Raw genomic sequence first — 17059 nt, 5'->3', positions numbered from 1 at the left:
TTCTCCATAGAGGTTGTACCAACTTATACTCCTACCTGTAATGTAGGAGTGTTTCTCTATACCCTTTTGATCTCTGCCAATGTCATAGATGAAGAAGGATATCTCAGTGTAGCTTTCATGTTTATCTTATTCTAAGTGGGAGCACTTTTTCATATATTTAAGAGCAATTTATATTTTCTTTCTTGTGAAATGTTCATTTTTTTGCCTATTTTTCTACACTATTGTTGATCTTTTTCATATTTCACTGTAGTAGCTTTTTGTAAACAGTAGAAAAACTATACTGTAGTTTAAAATATGATATACATATTCTTTTCTAGGTGTTTTGATTATCATTGGGTTTTGCTTCTGGCCCTTTTTTCCTCTGAGTTCCTCCTAACCTCCATCCCTTATATTATTATTATTCTCTAGCACAGTGGTTCTCAACCTTGGCTGCACATTAGAATCACCTGGGAATCTTTTTAAAATCCTGATTTGTGGGCCTCATCCTCCAGAAATTCTGTTTCTTTGTTATGGGGTGAGGCCACAACATTAGTAACAAAGAAACAGAATTTCTGGAGGATGAGGCCCGGAAATCAGGATTTTAAAAAGATTCTCAGGTGATTCTAATGTGCAGCCAAGGTTGAGAACCACTGCTCTAGCAGAACTTTAAAAAAAATTTATGTGGTAAACTATATTAGTTTTTATCTTTTATGATTTATTGATTTTGTGTAATAGTTGGAAAGGTCTTACTCCCCTTGAGAACATTAAAATGTCATGTTTTCTTTTAGAATGTACATCATTTCATTTTTATACATCAATATTTAGTTCATTTTTTTGTGTAAATTGTGAGAAATGGACCCAATTTATTTTTCCTCAGATGGCTACCCAGTTGTTTCTAAATAATTTATTGAATAAACTTCCTTTTATTTCTAATATAAACTCCTTTTATCATGTATATTCTAGTCTTTTATCATGTATATTTATAATGTATAAATTTTTCCTGCATTATTAAAAGGGTACAAATTGGATTATAAAGCAAATGGGTTACTTTGAAATTATTTTCTTGTCATTTTTACATTATAGGAAAAAACACAAAGAGAAAAAGATAATGTTTCATCTATGAACATAAATATTCAAAATACATTGAAACACCTCCATACAAATAGTATTGGTGGAGGTCCCAAAGCAGAAGATAAGGATACAAGCCAGTCTAGAAAGCTTCAAAGTTACAAATCTCATGGATTTATGTCTAAAGCATGTACAAAAGATGACCAAATGAAGACCCTGTTAAAGAGTGCAAATCCAGTTAATGCTTGTTACAGGGAGAGTGGGCAAAGTAAGACTTTATATAAAGCCAACCCAAGCTGCAATCAAAACTTACAGGAAGGAACTTTTGAAAAAAAAGATTCTGTTTCTCAGTCAAGGTACGTCTAATAATTGTTTCTAACTTTTAGAAAATTCAGCAAATATTTTTTGTTCAGTACCATGTGCCTCACTGTATAAGCACTGGGATATAGAAATGATAAAAGAATGTCTGGGGAGCTGCCTAAAGTAGGAAATGTTGGGAAAGCAGTTTTGGACGAGGAAGTATGGGCCAGCTCATCTAGGGCCTTGCATGGTACACTCAGGATTTTCGGTTTTAACTCAGGGTGTAGGGAGCCATTGACAATTTTAAATTACATGGCATGATGAGATTTGAATTTTAGAAAGGATACTCAAAAAACTGAAAGTGAAACCCTGCAGTAACAATGCATGCACTGGTAATCCATCAGCAATGTAGCAAAACCCAGTTTGTAAGTTTAGTTTGATAAAGGGAATAGGGTGTGATGAAAATCTGCATTAGGCTTGCCTTTTCGTTTGTTCCCTACACCTCACTTCTGCTACATGTCCTTTCTCCCTCACAGGTATCCTGTAGGGCTGGACCTGAGATTGTAGCTTTCTTCTTCTTCTTTTTTTTTTTTAATATTCCATTGATTTTTCACAGAGAGGAAGGGAGAGAGATAGAGAGCTAGAAACATCGAAGAGAGAGAAACATCAACCAGCTGCTTCCTGCACATCTCCCACTGGGGATGTGCCCGCAACCAAGGCACACGCCCCCTACAGGAGTTGAACCCGGGACCCTCCAGTCTGCAGGCCTACGCTCTATCTACTGAGCCAAACCGGCTTCGGCTGTAGCTTTCTTCTTAAACCCTTTCTTGTGTTCTGCTCTTCTGATGGTTACTGTGCTAGAAGGAAAACTTAAGACGATGCTCCTATGTTTAGAGAAGGTTGCAGAGTAAACTAAGTATTAGAAAGATGGACTGTATAATTATCATCCCTTTTATTTTTCTCAAAACCATTCTTAATGGTAATTTTGATTGATTTCTCAGGGATGTGGAATTGGGAAGCTGTGAAATGCATTCGTGGGCCAGCCTTTGCACTTTGGCCCTCTCCATTCTTTCTGTTTTTTTTGGTCCTCATTTCTTCCTGTATTCCTCTTTTACAACTTTTTGTCCCATATTTCTGTTGGCATCAGTGGTATTGCCCTCTGCAGTCTTGTTTCAGCTCTACTCTTAGAAACAAGGCTACAGCCGTCTCAGACCTTACTTGGGCAGAATTTGGTAGATTTTGGTTGATCCCATCTCCAGCTCCTTCTACCTGCCAAACACTCAGAATGCTTACAGAAACATTTGTACACACCCCAAACAGTATGTTTACTTTTAGTAATCTGGTATCTATTTTCTTTCAGCGACTGTGTTTTTAAATACCCAAATCCCATTGTCAAAAATAGACAGCAGCAGTTACCAGTAACAGGTATGATTAAAAATTTTTCTTCTTTGATTTTTCAAGAAAACATATATTTAGGTGACTAATGTAGCCAAAAATGTACATCAGTATATCTGCCCTCTAACGTAACACCTCTGACTCTCTTTCTGGTATAAATGCTCAGTCACCTTTTATTGACATCCAGAACTTTTTTTGTTTATTCATTGGATGACTGGATGTTTCCAATTAGTCCACAAACTGGGCTAATGTTTGTGAAAATCTCTTGATAATTAATAAATCTTATAAAAATGTCAGGTTCTTTTTAGTATTCAAAAAAATCTTGCATTTTGCAATTTTTTTTAGATCCATTTACATTATGTTCAGATATAATAAATAAAGAAGTCATCAATTTCCTATCAGCTGACAATTGTCCCAAAATATTCAAGTATAGATGCTCAGGTAAATACTTTTTAATTAGTTATTTCATAATTAAAGTTTTATCTGATAATAAGTAGAATTTGTAATAGGTTCTGCCTGCGTGATTTAATTTCCTTTGGAAAAATAACCATTTGTAGTATCATTAAACATTCAAAATATCGCCTTCTATCTGTATCATCCTGTGCTCCCAGTACTTGTTTATATGAATCAATGTAGCTATTTTTTATTACTTTATTATTCTCTTTTTGTCAGAAGTAATACTTCTATAAGTTTACCTGTGACAAAGTAAACTTTAAGTTCAACTATAAGTTTAACTTTCTACTGAATAAGTTAAACATGTTTTATATATGCTTATAATAAATATTTAAGTGTTTCTAGTGTTCCATGCCTCATCATTTTTTTCTGTAGGGCTATTTAAAAATTTTTTCAATTAGTTTATATTTAATATTATGTTGTATTAGTTTCAGGTGTAAAATCTAGTGGTTACATAATCATTTACTTTACAAATTAATTCCCCTGATATTTCAAATACCCATCTGGCACCATACATAATTATTTCTGCAGGGCACTTGTAAATGTTCCATAGAGCTTATTCCATCCCTTGTCCTTCTCTTTCACACCCCATCTCTTTACTCTTATTCTGGCACCGTGCACTCTATGGAGAAATTGAGGCTATTGCACATTAGGCTCAAAATATTACTATTCTTCGGTCTTGGGTGAGAGTTTAATTTTATTACTCTAAAACTGATTGCTAGCTATAATTTGAATCCCATCTCTTTTTTTCTTCCCATTTTAATATTTGTGAATTCTTTCTCTTTATTTCCTTTCTATCCATTAACTCCTTTTGTCCCACCTTAAACTATATTACTTTCTCCTCATCTTAAAAATCCAGTAGTGTGATTTGCTGTTGCTTCAAATATTCATCTACTCTTCTGCCACCATTTATTACCAGATTCATCTCTTGCTCCCTTCTCTCTCAGTATATTCATTCCCGTTTTAACTCCCTGCAATCTGGCTTTTTAAAATTGCCTTTCTACTAAACATTAATGTTAAAGGGTACCTGAAGCCACATCCCCCTCATTCCCAATCCAATGACTTTTACAAAAAATTCCTAGTATCTCTACACCGTTGATAACCATTCCTTGAAATACTCTTCTGTCAATAATTTAATGCCACAGTTCCCTAACTATTCACCCAGGCTTCCTAGGGCTCTGCAGTGAACTCCCAAGGGCACTACACAATATTTTAAATTTTATAAGTGGAGCACAAAATAGTCAATATTTTTTGGATACTACATGAACTACTAGCTCAAAGTAGTTCAGATTTTCAACATTACATTACACTACATTCCTTTTGATGATCCATGTTTTTGTGGAGCTAAGCTTTCAGTGATAGTTGTGATAAAAATCAAACCCCCATGAAAATCAATGTGGAACAGGAAATAAATTTGGCAGTGTCTAGTCTGATTCCAGGGTTTGAGAAGTTATTCTATACCCAAAAGGTACACACATCTCATTAGGAAGTAATTCTAATTAATAAGAATGAAATACAAATATATTTTTTTCAATTTAGGTGTCTTGTTTTTTCAAGTAGCTACTAAATTGTTAGAACGTAAGTACTTATTAAGTTGTTTTGGACCTAACAGGATGGTTAGCGTTTCTTTTGGCCTAGGGGTGCCGTAAAAAAATCACCAAGACCTTAAGGGTGCCATGAAGCAAGAAAGTTTGGGACCTCTGGTCAAAAGTATTCCAGTTGACAGAGTGGACACTCCGTAACTGTTAACTTCCTTTCATCTCTTAGTTTGTTTGTGATGGTTCTTTCCTAGTTCCTTTCTTCTCTCAGTGATGATTCATTCATTGATTTCACAGACACGTGGGGAGTGCATATTCTATGGCAGGCGGAATCAAGATGCATAGAACTCATTCCTCACCTCAGGAAGTTTATAGTCTAAAACAATTCCATTTAATCACCTTTAGTGCTTTATCGTTATCTTTCTGCCAAATTTCTACAAGTATTCCCCCTAAGACAGTGATGGCAAACCTATGACACGCGTGTCAGAGGTCACATGTGAACTCATTTTTTTGGTTGATTTTTCTTTGTTAAATGGCATTTAAATATATAAAATAAATATCAAAAATATAAGTCTTTGTTTTACTATGGTTGCAAATATCAAAAAATTTCTATATGTGACACGGCACCAGAGTTAAGTTAGGGTTTTTCAAAATGCTGACACGCCGAGCTCAAAAGGTTCGCCATCACTGCCCTAAGACATAGTTTATAGCACTTACTCACTCTGTTGCAACATTTACTTTTGTGGCATCAACCATCACTTTACTGATGATTTTCAAATCTGTATCTCTGCACTTGGCTTCTTCCTTGGGTTATAACCTCATTCTTCCATTTCCAGCTGTACCCAGGATAGTCTCATGTCAATATCTTGCTTTTATTTCAAGCTTAATATATTAAAATCACAGCATCTTTCTTCCTCTTAAGTTGCCCTTTGTTCATCCACTCCATTTCTATTGCTGCTGTTCTTCTGGCCTCCCAGATGTCAAACTTTAAATCGTCTATAAATATGTTTTCTCCTTGCATCCCTTATTTCTAGTTGTTCAGATTTGGTTCTGTTTTTCTTTCCCACATAGGCTCTTTTTGCTTCATGCCTAAATCACTCCCACAACTTTCTAGGAGTCTTCATTTGCAAGTCTCACCAACCCCCAACTATAATGTACACACTGCTGTTAACTTCTCTTCCTAATATGTGCTTTTTGTCATGTCACCATGCTAAAGAACCCTCAGTGCTTCTCTGTAACTCACTGAATCAAATTCTCTGCTTGGCTTTCAAAATTTTGTGAAATTTTGTCCTGTTTCCACTTCTTAAATTTTATTGCACATTTATTCTCTTGAAGTCTGCCAGAAATGTGTCATGCTAGGCCAAACTTTGTCAGTCAATCAACCACCAAATTATTTGAGGTATCCTAAACTTCTCATTAACCCCAACAGCTCATTAGTCACCAATTTTACCTCAGAAATTTCTACATTCTTATTGCAAATGCTCTGTTTCAGAGTCCCCTCATTTATTTTCTGCAATGATGAAGTAACCCCGCAACGATCCTCTTACCTTCAACTGGGATTTCTATAAGACAAATGAAATCATATCATTTCCCTGCTTAATAAATATCCTTTAGTGCCTCCCCACTGACTAAGATATTTAAAAATCCTCAGCATGGCTTTTAAGACACTTCTTCGCTTTACCCTTTCAACCTTCACCAACCTCAACTTTTCTCCCACACTTCTCTCATACTTTATACTATAGCCACACCAAAGTACCTCTGATTTTCTGAACATACTATGCTTTTTCATTCTTCTGTGCTTTCGCACATGTTCATTGTGCTAGAAATGTCCTCATCCCAGCCAGCTTTTCTGCCTGGATAATTTCTCCTTGTCCCTTCCAAATGGGCCACTAATACCATTAAGTGACAGGCAGATGGAGAACTTTATAATAAATAGATGTGGCTAACCTTACCTGAACCTACTGATCAACCTTAACACTAAAAACAGATAAACTTTATGCCTCTTAATATGATGCAGTAAGAAGTATACAATACTACCTGTGAGGAATTCTAAAATCAATTGAATCTGAATCTGATCAATCCTTTAGATCTAATTACTAATTTGTTGGGTACACAGGAACATTTTAAAGGCTGCAACTAGGATAAAATCAGCAAAACCCAGGTTTTGGGAAACTCCGTAGTTCAAATGATCCAGTATCTACAACAAGTAAATGATAAGGAAGAAGAGAGGAGACTTGATAGATTAAAATAAACTGAATGTAATGGTAGACTTTGTTTGGATCATGATTCAAAGAAACCAACTGTAAAAAGGAAGTTTTGAAATAATGGAGAAATTTAAACATTAGGTATTTAATTATATTAAGCATACTTTTCTTAGGTGTGATAATGGGTTTTTTTTAAGTCCTTATCTGTTAGGGATGTATACAAAGTATTTTTAGATGAAATAATTCTTTAATGCAAATTCCAGGCTTCATGATCTAGTGCAGCAATCGCCAATCGGTGGTCTGTGGACCTCTCGTAGTCTGTGAGGTCCAAAAGATTGGCGACTGCTGACCTAGTGTGTACACTGGGGGCAGGCAGACAGAATACATGGAGTGTAGATAAAATATGATTGACCATTAGTTAATAATTATTGAAGCTGGATGATGGATACATAAAGGTTCATTATGCTTTTTCCTTTCCTGTTGTGTGTTTGAAATTTTCTATAATGAGACATTTAAAAAATACGACTGGACATGAGTTATTTCTTTTACATATCTTTCCTAACAGTGACTCCTGCTTAGAACCAGGCCAATCACCATAGCTGTTCACACTTCTATCGTACACTTACTTCACTATATTGTGTTCATTATGTTTCCATCTCTAGCAAGACTTTGAACTTTTTGACATATTTATAATTAAATTCCTGATTTGACTTCAGTTACTATCATAAAGATATTTGCTTTCATAGATTTGTTATTAGACATTTTATAACATTTATACATCACTTTAATTTGTTTTCTTTTAGGTTGCATAGCAGTAGGAAAATCCCTGAATAGCCGAAATTTTAGCAAGCTCTTGCACTCTTGTCCATACCAATGTGATCGTCACAAAGTCATTGTGGAAGCTGAAGACAGATATAAAAGTGAACTAAGGAAATCACTTATCTATAACAAAAGTAATTAATTCAGTAGCTTTAAAACTATAATTATGACTATACCTTCTGAACTATGACCTAGAACATATATTAAAGCTAGAGGGTAAAATAATGTTGAAAAGAAAATCTGTCTCTGAGCAACCAGTGATTTATGATGTATCCAGTAAGCATACGTAGTTTTTGGTGGTTTAAAAATTTTTCCTAATCCACCTAAGGATTCCTATTAGAAAGGGAAAATAAGGGAAATATCATACTAATGGAATTGATGTGCTGTTACTCAAATTGATATACTAAGTATGCTAAATGTTTTCCGTATTTTTCAGAAATTCTGCTGACCCCACGTAAAAGACAACTCCTGAGTAATGAACGCACTACCCCCGGAGGAACGAGTGAATATATTTAATTTAAAACATTCTTATTGATTGATTGGAGAGAGGGGAAGGGAGGGAAGAAAAAGAGAAACATCAACTTACTGTCCCACTTATTTTACAAAGTAAAATCATTTGCAGAGCCTCATGAAATGTACATAATTATGGCTATACATTGATTATACAGAGGGATCCTAAATTCTGTTTTGTGACATTCAGTTCATACATACATACATCTTTTTTGTGGGTTAGAATTGCTTTAGCTAAAAACATCTTCTATAATAATAAAAGGGTAATATGCTAATTAGACCAGAAGTCATTCCGGATAAAGCCGCCCGGTCCCAGGTGCCTGCTGGCAGCTGGAGTAAAGCCCAGGTCCTGGGTGCCTGCTGGCAGCTGGAGGGAAGCCTGGGTCCCGGGTGCCAGAGGGAAGCTGGTGCTGGCAGCTGGGGGGAAGGAAGGCCTACTCTTGCACAAATTTTCGTGCATTGGGCCTCTAGTAGTTAATAATTGGGCCTGCTTTTTTAGAATGTAGAAAGGCATCTTGAGGAGGTAGTGATTAGATTGGTCTCATATCTCTTTCACAAGCAGGCCAGGAAAATGTGATATATTGTCATTCCTACTTGATAAATTTCTCTTTTGTGTTAGAAACAGTCATCACCACTCAGTCATCACCATACAGAGGGATCCTAAATACTGTTTTGTGACATTCAGTTCATACATACATACATCTTTTTTGTGGGTTAGAATTGCTTTAGCTAAAAACAAATATATAGTACTAAAAGGGTAATATGCGCCAAAACCGGTTTGGCTCAGTGGATAGAGCGTTGGCCTGCGGACTGAAAGGTCCCGGGTTCGATTCCGGTCAAGGGCATGTGCCTGGGTTGCAGGCATATCCCCAGTGGGAGATGTGCAGGAGGCAGCTGATCGATGTTTCTCTCTCATCGATGTTTCTAGCTCTCTATCTCTCTCCCTTCCTCTCTGTAAAAAATCAATAAAATATATAAAAAAAATAAAATAAAATAAATAAAAGGGTAATATGCTAATTAGACGGGATGTCTTTCCTGAGGAAGCTGAGGCTGGAGGGAAACCGTGTAAGATCAGTTGGTTATAGGTTACACTTAAATTTGAGATGATTCTTCTGAGAAGGGACCATTGCAGCACCTAAGCATTTAAAGAGCCTCAGTCCCCTGGCTGATTTCACTATTGGTTAAAGCATTATCCCAACACACCAAGGTGTGGGTTTGATCTCTAGTCAGGGTGCATATAAGATGCAGCCAATGAATGCATAAATAAGTCAAACAATAAATTGATCTATCTCTCTTCTTTAAAATCAATTTTTAAAAAATTTAAAGAGCCTCAGGGACAAGGCTCTTTTTTGAGATGGATTGGTATCTTAAAGGGACTTGAACAATAAGTCTAAAACTGGGCCTTCTGGCCTGTTTTCCTGTTCTTTCCTACTGCTAATTAGACAGCTCAGTGGATGGAGCATCAGCCTGCGGACTGAAGGGTCCCAGGTTCGATTCTGGTCAAGGGCATGTACCTTGGTTGCAGGCACATCCCCAGTGGGGAGTGTGCAGAAGGCAGCTGATCGATGTTTCTCTCTCATTGATGTTTCTGACTCTCTATCCCTCTCCCTTCCTCTCTGTAAAAAATCAATAAAATATATTTTTTAAAAATTAAAAACAAAACAAAACAGTTTTTACCAATAACTTCTTTCTTTCAACAAATATTTATTGATCACCTCTTATGTGTCAGACACTATTTTAGGCCCTGGGGATGCAATGGTGAGCAAAACAGACAAAAATTCTGTCTTCATGGAGCTTGCATTCTAAGTAAGATCATTAAGTTATACTCAGATGTTATTTTCATTTATTTATCAGCCTTCTGCTGGTAAGACTTTCTCTTCTCTTTTAAAAGATCTGAACTGTGGCTCCTGTCCTAGGAGAGGTGGACAAATAGCTTAGTCTTGACATGCAAGGACAAGATTTTCTAAGAGTTTTCCAGGTCCTACTAAAGTAAATAGCAGCCTTAAGTGAATATACCAAAAAAACCCCTCCTCATTAGCATCTACCTACAGTGATAACATGAATTAGCAATGAATGAAAAAGCTAAAAAGAACTGTTTCCTAATAATCATCACCAGAAGATATTTGTGTTTACAGATACCAACTGTGCATTCTTTCTGTTGTAGAAAGTATTTTTAAAAATCAGTTAAAATTTTCCTTCCCCCTTTTGCAGTCATTTTTAAAAAAGTTTTAACAAGCTGAGCATCCATATAAGTAGTGAATTTTTAAAGCAAATTTCAAGACCTTTATTTTTAAAAAATATTAAGACTGAATTAAAATAACAAGTGTTGATATTCTTTTTTATTTTATGAAGTTATGATGCCCTTTGGGAAGACTGTATCTATAAGATAGGTAAGCTGCTTATTAACTGTCCTCACAGGAATATCAAGAGAATTAACAGTCAAATGTTTGTAAACTTTTGTGTTTCTTTATTGAAAAATGTTGCAAGTATTATTACAATAGGATAAAATTATTGAAGAAGTCACAGTGATAACATCTAGCTTAATAGAAGGCACTCAGCTTCTAAAAATTGAAATGGATTTTTATTTGATAAGTAGGCCAGGCATGAAGTTTTCTCACTATATAGTTCTTATCTTTAGAATAAGTTACGTACTTATTTGGGTCTCAAGAAGATTTTTATTTTTCCAGCAGGTACTAATATGTACTCCAATTCTCATTGCAGAAGAAAGAAAAATTCGTAAAAACTTTACTGAAGAAGAAGTGAATTACATTTTCAGTGGAGTTAAGAGAATGGGAAATCACTGGAATGCAATTTTGTGGTCTTTCCCCTTTCAACAAGGACGGAAGTCTGTTGACCTTGCTCAGAAATACCACAAGCTGACCAAACGCCCCAAGTTTGTGGCTCCTTAATTGGAAGAAAACTTGTCAGTTTCTATTGTGAACTCTTTTATTGTTAATAAACTCATTTTATTTTCCTATTGTGAACTCTTAAAATACAGTAGCCTTGAAGATACAAAATTTAAAATATTCTTCTAAACTCTCATGAGACAAGAAATGTAACAGGAATACTATTTACATTAAATTCTTTTTGTGATGTGATGCTACAGCAAAATATTAAAATAGTTTAGCCTGGCTGGTGTGGCTCAGTGGTTGAGTGTCAACCCATGAACCAAGAGGTCCCCTGTTCGATTCCTGGTTGGGTCGCAGGCTCCGATTGTGGACTCAATTCCCAGTAGGCGGCATGCAGGAGGCAGCTGATCAATGTTCTATCTCTCTATCCCTCTCTAAGCCAATAAAAACATTTTTTAAAAATTGTTTATAAAATAAATACATTTTCAAGGTATGGATTAGTAAGACAAAATTCCTTCATTAGGTCAAACATTTGTTTAAGAATATGCTTTTATTTTTCCTTAAGCTCAAAGAACATAGGTCAGAGAAAAAAGCAGCCTTTACACTTTGACATTATATTGTAATGAACACTGTGAACATTTGGATTTTACTATTCTTACCCAGTGACAATTCCTCTCCAGAAAGGGAATAATTTCCCAAGCTGCTCAGATGAGGTTCCCACACACTAAATCAATGTTTGACATTTTGTTAATTGAAATGTTTCCTTGCCCTTGCTGGGTAGCTCAGTTGGTTAGAGTGTCATCCCTATGGCATAGGTCAAGGCTGTGGGTTCGTTCCCAGATCAGGACATGTACAGGGGTCAACACTGAAAGCATAAAGAAGTGGAGCAACAAAAAGTAACATCTATGTGTGTGTGTGTCTCTCTCCCTCCCCCCTCTCTCAAATCAATTAAAAATTTTAAGTTTTCTAAAGGCTAATTGTGAAGTTCCTTTGAATACTTTAAAATTCTATGGTCAGGTTCACTACTTTTTGATGTAGGTATATTTACTTTTGCGTTTTAAAAATTCAGAAGAGCTTTTTATAGTTACATCTCAATTTTCTCACTCTTTTTTGTATTCCATCATGATCCCCAAAGATGTTGCAGACTCCGTTATACTTAAAATGTTGCTGTGGCAAAGGGATCAAGTATAAGGGCCTGAAAACTCCGCTGTGCTTCTGCACCCTTTGGAGCACTGCTCCATGTCATTGTAGTAGGTTCTTCAGCCCCAAAGGGCATTTCCGTGTAAGCATGAGTTCTTTGACCTTTTCAGATTATGACTATTTCTACTTAGATGAAACAAATTTTTATTAAATTTCTTATTTTCTGACACATTGAAAATTCCAGAGGGTCAATACAATTTTCTATTTAAATCCAAAATTTCCTCTAGGGCCAAAAGAATAATTGGCAATTAGTAAAATCCCTTGCAGTATTTAAAGTGTAAATGAATCTAGTCCAATATCTGTCTGTTTCCTAAGCACTTTGGGGATTAAATAGTCTTGCTGAGTTATTTTGATTTGTACTTCTCAAAATTTGTGAAAGTTGTTTTAGGTCAAAGGGGTAAACATTCTGGCTGTTGCCTCAGCCTCATTGGCTTAGATAATTGTCTCTTACCATTGTTCAGATAAGATTTAAACATATTTTTCCACATTAGGTGGGTCTTTCATAACAGTTCTATGGAAATTATGTAACACAATCATCAAACAGTGCTTACAGAAGCATCCCCAAGAGTATGACATACTGTAGACACTTGTGTTTGTCACTGACACTATATTCAAAATAACCTGCCTTCTGAAACCTTATTTTACCCTAACCCTTGGCTAATCTTTGGTTAGCATAAGCTGCTTTCCTCCTCTAAAATGGAGATATCTATAATAATAAAATTGTAATATGCTAATTAGATCAGACGTCCTTCCAGATGACCTTCCAGAGGAAGCTGGGGCTGCCCAGGTCCTAGGTGTTGGCTGGTGGCCAGAAGGAAGCCCAGGTCCCGGGGGCCTGCCAACGGCCAGAGGGTAGCCTGGGTCCCAGGTGCTGGAGGGAAGCTGGTACTGGCAGCTGGGGGAAGGAAGGCCTACTCTTGCATGAATTTTGTGCACCAGGCCTCTAGTTTCTTAATAAATTAATAAAAGGAAAACCAAAAAATGATGACATATTAGGGATTTTAATAATGACAGACCCTTAAAAATTTTATATATGTGTGTGTGTGTATATATATATATATATATATATATATATATATATATGTATGTATATAGTGACAGACCTTTGGAGTTGGAACTGCCCTTATAGTTCCCAGCCAGAAGCATGAATTGCTCTATAACAATCTGGACATTGGTGGCTCTCTTTAATTTGTAAATATCCTCAGAAACCTGTGATGTACTACTTCACAGGATAGTAACTGGTGGTTACTGCCACCCCTGCAGCATCTTCTGAAGAAACACAAAAGTTAAATTCCTTTCCCACATGCCAGTCCTTGGGACAGTTACAGATAAGTGTTTATCACTTTCCCCTGTTTTCTCTCTACATCTTTTTAAAAAAATATATTTTGATCTTTTACAGAGAGGAGGGGAGAGGGATAGAGAGTTAGAAACATCGATGAGAGAGAAACATGGATTAGCTGCCTCCTGCACACCCCCTACTGGGGATGTGCCCGCAACTAAGGTACATGCCCTTGACCAGAATCGAACCTGGGACACTTCAGTCCTCAGGCTGACGCTCTATCCACTGAGCCAAACCGGTTAGGGCTCTCTCTACATCTTATCCTGTGTGCTGATGAGTCCCAGCTACTTCATGCTTCATTAGAACAGTGTCATGTCCCTTTCTGAGCTTAATCACTGACCACTGGACACCTCTGTTTATACACTGTCCAGAAAGAATGTGGCCTGGCTCACAGAGTAGGGCGTCAGCTTTGCTAGGCCCAATGAGGTTTTTTGTTTTTGTTTTTGTTTTTTTTTTAAATATATTTTATTGATTTTTCACAGAGAGGAAGAGAGAGATAGAGTTAGAAACATCGATGAGAGAGAAGCATCGATCAGCTGCCTCCTGCACATCCCCCACCGGGGATGTGCCAGCAACCCAGGTACATGCCCTTGACCGGAATCGAACCCGGGACCTCTCAGTCCGCAGGCTGACGCTCTATCCACTGAGCCAAACTGGTTTCGGCTGCCCAATGAGGTTTCATGGACCTCACCTAAAATGCTTCTTGGCATTCTATATGACCAACCCTCAGGTTATAGTTAATATAGTTATGATTTATAGATTATAACTTATTAATTTCTATATTATGCATTTTATTTTTTAATATATTTTTACTGATTTCAGAGAGGTAGGGAGAGAGAGAGAAAGAAACATCAATGATGAGAGAGAATTATTGATCAGTTGTCTCCTGCACGCCCCCTACTGGAGATCGAGCCCGCAACCTGGGCATGTGCCCTTGATGGAATCGAACCAGGGACCCTCCAGTCCACAGGCTGATGCTCTATCCACTCAGCCAAACCAGCTAGGGCTTACGCATTTATTTTTAACCCTACAACAGAACTTTAAATTCCATCCTGTTGGGTTTAGTCTATACTCAGTTTGTCATCCATTACATTAGGCATCCCTTCCTCATTCAGGTCATCCACAACTTCTATGAGTGTTCTGCTGCATGCTTATCCAAGTCACACAGGCACCCTGAATTTGCTGGGCTAGATTTGGGGGTTGAAGCAAGCCCCTATCAGCCTCTTCTGGGGTCCCTGCTCATCAGCCCCCTTGGGCCTGGTCTTTCACAAGCCTCAATCCCACCTACATTTCACTTTCTTATCTATAATGTGAATTTTCAAATGCCCTGTTGAAATCTACATTTGCTATGTCTGCAGTAACCTCCTATCTGGTATTCCTGCAAAAAAGAAACTGTAAATGTGGTGCCATCTTTTCCAACTGGTCATATTATAGAATTTTACCTAGGGCTGATGAAGTTCACTGGCCTGTAGTTTTCAACTTCATCTTCTGTCCTGTGAGAATTCAGACCCTGCTTAACCTTTTATGGCTTTACAACACTGCCTACTCTTCCCAGATTTCCCGAGGGATAATTCTTAATGGGTTTTCACTCCCATTATCCCTTTTGAACCTTACATCCAGGTTGGCATATAGGTCTGAGACAGGCCAGTAAGCCAGGACAAGTGGAATGTGGAAACTGAACAAGGTAGTTGAACAAACTGGCAGGACAATTTACAGCAGAGACCTCCCTAGAGATAATATCTAGGCCTCAGTTGTATTTCAGCTGCAGGCTCAGAAGAGCAGCAAAACCAGGTGGGTGACACCAGGACCAGCTGCAATGACTAATGACCCCTTGCCCTGACACTGACCAATCAGTGGAGACCACGACCCTGAAGGAGCATGCCTAGAAAACTGATGAATGTTCTGCTGAAACACACCCCTGAGACCTCCCCTAATATTCCCGCCTGCAAGAAAGAGATGAAACCCTCAAGATAAAGGACCCAGTGCTTGCTTGCTCTCTGGGGAGCAGCCCCCACCATTCCGTTTCCCTTCCCTCTCTTCATTCCCCACAGGCACCAGGCACGTCTCTCCTAAATTCTAAGGGACCGCATGAGACTTGCAACCAGAGGAGCATTGTGCAACAGCAGCTCATCCCAGGCTAACCCCTTAACCTGTTCCCCAGTGTCCCTTTTCTCTGACTTCCCAGAGAGCTAAGGATCTCCTGTTGCTTCGTCTATGCCAGCGGTTCTCAACCTGTGGGTCGCGACCCCTTTGGGGGGGTCGAACGACCCTTTCACAGGGGTCGCCTAAGACCATCGGAAAACACATATATAATTACATATTGTTTTTGTGATTAATCACTATGCTTTAATTATGTTCAATTTGTAACAATGAAATTGGGGGTCGCCACAACATGAGGAACTGTATTAAAGGGTCGCAGCATTAAGAAGGTTGAGAACCACTGCTCCAATCCATTTCGCAGAGCCAGGACCAGAATCCTACCCATCTGAAACCCAGGTAGGTGGCTGCTTTTCTGCTATATCCCACTTCCTTGTGATATTTAGAAACACCTTGTAAAGTGAGCCTGTTTCCACAGAGCACATAGCAGGAGTCCTCAGGTGGTGGCCACACCTAAATTTAAGTTTGATAGGTAAAATGTTTTTTTTTTCTCTCCTTTTCTTCCATTATCCTCTTCGTTCCCCTTTCTCTTCCCTATCCCTTCCCCTTTCACATCTCTTCCTTTTTCTACCCACCTCCCCACCCCCAAGAAAGGCAATGAAAGCCGCCAAATGCTGGCTTCCTGATAATATTTTTTAACTTGTTTATAAAGTAAACTCAAGTGTATTGTCAACTGCGGTGAAGACTACACAATCTTAATAGGGTCAGTGAAGGAGGGGGCGAAAGAAGGGATATTTATGTATTGATGATAATTTGGAGGTCTGGTTTAAGGCTCATCTTTCCATGCGGGGCTTGATTAGGATTAGGCAAAGTCCTGATTAACCAACCGGTCAGTATCTGTGAATAAGATGGCAAGGACCTGGACGCTATCTTCTAGCGTGGAGTTCTTCGGTGGGTTTCTTAAGCTTTGTGAACTTCAGGTTCCTCGTCTGTAAACGGGTTAGATTCGATTCAGGGAGAAAATGTGACTCTGGCACACAAGTAAGAGCTAGATAAACGGTGCAATGTAGGGATTCGTCTCATTCCAAAACCTGGGCCTCTCGCGTCTGTCCATCGGGCTGCCTCGGCCTCCGACGGCGCGGGGAGCCGCCAGCGCGAGGACCCGGGGAGGGTGCTGTTGCACCGCTCGGCCGGCAGAGGCCGCCAGCGCGCCCGGTCCCCGCGGCTCTCGCTCCCGCCGCCGCCTCCCTGCGCAGGGCTGCCCCGGCTGCCGCCTGACCGCCGCCCGCCTCCCGCCAGCGAAGCGGC

At 38.3% G+C, this 17059-nt stretch overlaps 1 protein-coding gene across 2 annotated transcripts in view; it reads left to right on the top strand.

Moving 5' to 3' along the window:
- The window catches only part of TERB1 (telomere repeat binding bouquet formation protein 1), a gene marked incomplete at its 5' end in the record, with an annotated part of 29595 nt that extends 18195 nt beyond the window's left edge, over positions 1 to 11400 (top strand). Inside the window, 6 exons of one of the 2 annotated variants that reach the window (XM_081108283.1) lie at positions 1063 to 1403; positions 2708 to 2772; positions 3088 to 3183; positions 7741 to 7890; positions 8193 to 8258; positions 10988 to 11400. In XM_081108283.1, coding sequence (XP_080964409.1) covers positions 1063 to 1403; positions 2708 to 2772; positions 3088 to 3183; positions 7741 to 7890; positions 8193 to 8258; positions 10988 to 11175 — 906 coding nt within the window. In that variant the 3' untranslated portion in view covers positions 11176 to 11400. The remainder of the gene's footprint in view (positions 1 to 1062; positions 1404 to 2707; positions 2773 to 3087; positions 3184 to 7740; positions 7891 to 8192; positions 8259 to 10987) is intronic. The other variant, XM_081108284.1, reaches the window with a different exon arrangement.
- Between the last annotated feature and the right edge of the window lie 5659 nt (positions 11401 to 17059).

The sequence above is a fragment of the Myotis nattereri genome (assembly GCF_964212035.1).
Source record: "Myotis nattereri genome assembly, chromosome: 15".
Lineage (NCBI taxonomy): Eukaryota > Metazoa > Chordata > Mammalia > Chiroptera > Vespertilionidae > Myotis > Myotis nattereri.
The sequence above is the reverse complement of the archived record's forward strand: the minus strand, read 5'-3'. Positions and strand labels throughout refer to the sequence as shown.